The 5,973-nt window shown below is 45.0% G+C and overlaps 1 protein-coding gene across 1 annotated transcript in view; it reads right to left on the bottom strand.

The window, feature by feature from the left end:
- The window catches only part of LOC110316804 (GTPase IMAP family member 4-like), a 7,464-nt gene extending 2,290 nt beyond the window's left edge, over positions 1 to 5,174 (bottom strand). The window contains exons 1-3 of the mRNA XM_021191213.2: positions 5,079 to 5,174; positions 2,793 to 2,864; positions 2,451 to 2,463 (exon numbers count right to left, since the gene is read on the bottom strand). Coding sequence (XP_021046872.1) covers positions 2,451 to 2,463; positions 2,793 to 2,850 — 71 coding nt within the window. The 5' untranslated portion in view covers positions 2,851 to 2,864; positions 5,079 to 5,174. The remainder of the gene's footprint in view (positions 1 to 2,450; positions 2,464 to 2,792; positions 2,865 to 5,078) is intronic.
- Positions 5,175 to 5,973: the final 799 nt, after the last annotated feature.

Here is a 5,973-nt window from a genome sequence, read left to right as displayed (position 1 = left end):
GCCTGCCTCTGCCTCCTGAGTGCTGGGATTAAAGGCGTGCGCCACCATGCCTGGCTTTCACTGCCCTTTCTTAATATTCCTTTTGCCCTCCTCATTCTGACCCTTTTTGATTTCCAAATACCCAGCAGGGGAAATAAGAGTTTTGGAAGTGACCAGTGAACTACTTCTGGTAGCTGCCTGACTTACAGACTCCAGAGTGGAAAAACAAAGTATGAGTTTGGGGCATCTGCAGAGAAAGACATTTTTTTTTCTGATTTATATTTTAAAAATAACATTTTCTTTCAACTGAGAGCCAAGTAGGGGAGGATGTACAAACCTTAAGATAGTTTCCCAAGTTGGGGGACCAGAATCCCAGGATAAAGAAGAAATATGACTGAGAACACTGTCTAGGATGGATAAGGGGAGGATACAGGTGCAGTTCACATCAGTATTTACTTAACACAGTAGAGTGCCCTATCAGGAAGATTCTTGGGGGCATTGTTTTCTTTGTCATAGGAAGGAAGAACAGGAGAAGACATCAGTGGTAGCTACTACGCCATAATTAGCCAGTGTAGACACCACATGGTGATTGTTAGACTTGAACCCCTGCTCATCCCCTGCTGGGAAACCCCCATCTGCCCTCCTTCCCCCAACCCCACCCACACAGAGAAACCCCCCCTGTCTGCTTAGATGCTAGGAGAAAACTCGGAGCTAACATGTCAACACTCCCCATCTCTCTGAGTTTCCTGCAACCCACACAAGAGTGACCATCCAGGCGCTCAGGTTTTGACCATGTATGGGCACAATCCCAGCTCCTAGCTGGCATGTCATCACTCCTCACCTAAATTCTATAAAATCCCCTGGATGTGTGACTTCATCAATCTCTACCTGTGAGACTGATGAACCTACTGGAGAATTGCCTCCTAATAAACCTGCCTTTATCTATTTTTAATCTGGTCTAATCTGGCCTAGATCTGCATTACTGGGGAGAGAAAATGCCTATCAATGATGACCCATGATTAGACTGCAATACACACCCTCTCCTTCCCATCCCTGACTGCGCTCCTCTTTGGGATGTAGATTTGCAACTCCTCTCAATGAAGTGTAGCCAATGGGTCTGGGTTTTGGGCACACTGTAATAATGCGTTCGGGGACAAACAAACAAAATGTTCAAAAACCCTTAAGCACTGTGGCCTGCTTGCTCCTATGGCTCCTCTGCAGTTTCCGTGTGAAGATTCCTGAACTGGCTTATTTGACAGTAACAGCCTCTACCCTGGCCTGCCCAAGAGCTAGTTTATTAACTTTAATTTTATTTACTTTTCATATACGTGGCAAACACTTCTTTGGTGTTGTCAAAAACAAGTTGTTAAACACAGCTTGTATGTAGCTAGAGTGTACCATACATTGCTTTAAAAAGATACTCACAAAAGTTAACATCTCCATTGCTCATATAACTGTTTTGTAGTGAAAACACTTAAATTCTGCTTCCTTATGAACTGTAACATATGGTACTAAGTATGTTCACTATGTTAAATAATAGTTCTACAAAAATTACTCATCCTATCTGCCTGAAATTCCTTGTGATACAAATGGGGCAAATATACTTTAATCTTTAAGAAACAGTAAACTATACACACATATATATACACATATATTCATAGCATATATATAAGAAAAGTAAATAAGAAAATTAAAGTTAATAAATGTATTGTTGTCTTCAACTTAAAACAACATGTTTGCACGTTGGTGAGGTAGATATCCTTGGGTTTGGATTGGTTTTGCAAAAGTAAGGTTTGATTGAACCTTTGACCTTGGAGGATAGAGCATGTCAAACAGTTTTTAGGGTTGATTGATACTGCAAATGTATAATAGGAAATTGTAAGATTGCCATTCAGTAAGTATATTAAAAGTTCATTTCAGAAGCCTATTTTATATATGTATGTACCTAGGGTTACATAAAAATTTCTTGAGAAAAAAAGCAGCATTGGAGGCAAATGTTTAAGAAGCCCCGAAGTACACACACCTGTGAGTTTGTCAAGACTGACAGGGAACCACTACCTTGTCACATGTACATGAGTGACACTTCTGTGAGCCTATCAGGACTCTGGCAGGAGCGTGAGTCACAGCCCAATTTCAACTGGTGTGGTTCAAAAAGAGCTGATGTTTTAAGCTACTATGTTGTAAGGTAGTCTGATAAATGANCANAATCTCACCTGACATTAATGAACATGGCGGGAAGAGGATCAGAAGCTCAGTGGCACGCTGATTCATTTGTTGATTGGAATGGGGGCAATGGGAGCAGGGAGTCATACAAGGGACCAATGGCCCCACATTGCTTTCTCTCAATTCTCCTTCAGAAAAGGACAGATGTGACCAGAAAAGCCACAAGCAGAGAGGCCATGGGCAGCCCTTCTGCCTGTAGGAAAGAGAAAGTGAGAAGTTGTGCTGAAGGCAGGCATGGTGCCTCATACCCATCACTCTGCACTGGAGAGACAGGAGCAGGGGGTCTGTCACAGATTCCAAGNTGACNAGGGCCACNGTGTGTGTGGAAGCCCATGACAAAACAAACAAAAGTGGGAAAAGAAGGAGAGGAGGAAAGGGAGGGCTGTGCCAAGCTCTGGACCAGTGAGAGAGCTGCTGGGTCAAGAGGAATGGAAGAGCAGAGAAATGAAGAGAAATATCAGGGTGTCTTCAGGGTTTTCTCCCATTCAGTGGGGACTGATGGTCCAGGCAGAAGGGACTGCACCCTCCCTGTCTGCCTCCCCACTTCTGCAGTTTGGCTACCCTCCATCCCACACCCCAGCTCTTCTCACCATGACTGCTCCTTGAACTTTCTGGGATGAACCCCATAGCACCACACTGGGCTTCCATTGTAGCTCAGCTCCCTGCAGATAAAGAGACAGCCACAGCAAGTTATGAAAAGCACTTGGAGCCCCACTTCCTGTAGCCAACACTGAACTTTTTGTCATAAACTCAACCTTTTTATTTCTCCTACCCCATCCCCCAAACCTCACCTCAACATTCCATTTTTCAGACTATTCTTTTCCTTACACAAGCTTAAATCCTACCAGCACCTCCTCGGGCTGATCCTGTTTCCCTCCAGCTCTTCAGCTAGTGAATGAGTACTATGGTGCCCAATCTTCTGGCTCAGCTTCTCATCATAGTTTTCATGGTCATCTCTAACAAAGGCTGACCAGGATAGAGCCCTTGATCTGCCACCCCCACTTCCAGGCCTGACTAGGTGTCTCCATAAATGGTATCACCACACAGACCGTGGTTCTTGCTGGGCTTTGAGCTCCACTCTAGCCTTGGTTTCCTGCCTTGCATGAGCCATTCACCAAATTTCAATGGCTACATTCAGAAATCTCATTTGTCCCTTTGTTTCTACCTTCATGTTGATCAGACCCATTGCTGCTCATTGTCAGCCCGATCATCCCTTCCTTGGTCCCTTCACAACTCTANCACCAGATCTCACTTTCCAAATAAAATTTCATTTTCCTTTTCTTGGTTGGATTCCCTAGCAGCTTTTGATTCTCTTTAGAGGAGAGTTTGAACTATTAGAGTGGTCCAGACGTCCCTGCATGGACATCCCTCGCTGAAGTCACTGATCTCACCTGTGTTCCCAGGATCCTTCACGCACTTTTATCTCCTATGCTTTTTCAGAATTTCCCCTTTCTGGGGGCACTGCCACAGCTCATGCCCCAGCTGGGGCTGCTCAGCCTCTGCTTCAAAAGCCGCCCTCTCCAACACCCCTCTCCTGCAGCAGTGCCAACCTGAGACTCCAGCTTTGAAGGCCACTTGCTCTTGCTGTAACTGCACAGCAGCATTTCCTCATCAAAGATATGATTGTAACACGAAATCATTTTCTAGCATATGATTGTCTCCTCTTAGACTCTGTGACAGGAAACTTCCCAGGAACAGACACAGCACTGGACAAAGGGTGGGTCTCAATTTACTAAACAAGCAAANGGACCTTCTTGGGTCTTTACCTCTCTCTGCTTGGAGGTGGCTTGTACCACCCAGCCATCCTTCCCTGTTAACCAAGACACAGTCATGTAGAAACTCTCAGCTCATTGGAGTGCTTCCTCCACCTACTACACATGAACATATCTGAAAACTCTGGAGCCAACTATGATCAGGACAGATTGGAATGCTCCTTGATAAGGACAGAGTCCCCACACTGGGAACCCTCAGGTACAGATGTGAAGCAGAACACCACAGGCTTCTTTTGAAAGAGGCTTTTTATGCCTGAAGGTCAGGTGGGTAGAAGACAGCTTCTCATAAACTAAAAAGACACCAGAGACTCACATAAAGCCTTGGTTCTCAGCACAGAGTTGATTTGCTGATTAGCAAGGAGACCCAGTATCAATGGTAGAAAATTTCTCAAAACTTTCTCCGGGTCGGGGGAGACAGAGGGCACTGGGTGACAGAGGGGCTCTTTAGACACTAATTCATCTGTAAAACCAGGATCTGTGTCTCTGTAGGTGCTGATTTCATTGACTAAGTTGTCCCCCCTCTGCCTATGACCAAACGTCTACTACTGGCTTCAGAACGGTAGCCACAGAAAATGCAACCTCCCTACTTGAACCTACCTGGAGGGAGCTCAGCTCTTCTAAGAACTCAGGAAAAAATGTTTTCCCCAAGAGGCAGGTCCCCTGGGAAGCAGCTTACAGGAAAAAGATAAGGATAATGGCTAGTGCTGATCCCGACATTATGCCAGCTTGGGGGAGCTGTGCCAAGCTGAGCCTGTTAGGGACCCCCCCCACCCCTGCCTTCCTTCTGCCTGCTCCTTCCAAGCTGACTCAGTTATTCTCTTCCTGGAAGAGGCATGTTTAAAAAAATTATTTTGACCAATGAAGGAATACTTTCCCTGTAGAGAAAGTGTCCTCCTTAAAACGGTGAACCCTTGAAGCACACAGGAATTTGTAGAACTCGGCCTTCAACTCCATTACAGCCTAAAATGATCAGGCTGGAAACAGAAGCCAACAAGTACANTGCCCAAGAGCAGGTCTGTCAGGAGGTTTACTAGACACAGCCAGCAGANAGGCCCCTTTCCTCACCAAATTCAACACCCACATCGTCCATCCCTACTCTCTTACCTGAAAATCTGGGTCCTGTGGCCTTCTCCGACTTTGCAACAATACTAGATACACACCAAGAAAACGAGTAGCAGACAGGAAGTGAGGGGGAGGAACTGTGGAAATAGGAGTGTGCAAGGGACCCACCCATCTTCCTAGCAAGCTGCACTGCAGAACGTTCTGCAGCCCNCTTGTTCTGTGTCATCTCATGTGGTACCCATCTGCTGCTTGTAGCTACTGAGCACTTGGAATGTGATAAATCAGTAGTCACTTTTTTCACCGCCAGGACTTCAGTTGACTGCAACATGGTCCATCACAATAAATAGCAGGCAGTCAGCTCTTGTTTGGCAGAACAATCTGAATGTGAATGACAATGACTTGGTTCGCAGTGATATTGAATCTCCTGTATGTTTACTTGCTTAAGAAATGAGAGAAAGAATAATTGAGTAAGAGAGACAGAGACAGAGAGAAGAGAACTGCTTGTTAATAGCATATAATAGAATCTACTTTTAATTCAGATATTTAGGTATTTTACATGTCATGTAATTCATGATACAGTTGGATTTAAATAGGACATCTATATCATACCTCCTCTCCTCAGGGGTCAGGGCTCATTACAGAAGAAGGGTGGAAAGATTGGAGTCATTGAACATCTGCAGTGAAACACTATTTGCTGGATATGACAAGTCATTTCACACACAAATTTGCACAGACCAAAACCTCATCGCTGATGGAGAAGAGGTCATGAACTCTTGCCCTTATCTAAGGAGCTGTGGGCAATTGATTGCTGCTAGTGTGTGTGTGTGTGTGTGTGTGTGTGTGTGTGTGTGTGTGTGTGTAGTTGTGAAGTGTTTCTCAGGAGCACTGCCCCTAAGAGGTTACCCATGTAGTGTGTGTGTGTGTGTGTGTGTGTGTG

This window comes from Mus pahari, chromosome 2 (assembly GCF_900095145.1).
Source record: "Mus pahari chromosome 2, PAHARI_EIJ_v1.1, whole genome shotgun sequence".
Lineage (NCBI taxonomy): Eukaryota > Metazoa > Chordata > Mammalia > Rodentia > Muridae > Mus > Mus pahari.
This window is presented reverse-complemented; position numbering and strand designations above follow the sequence as displayed.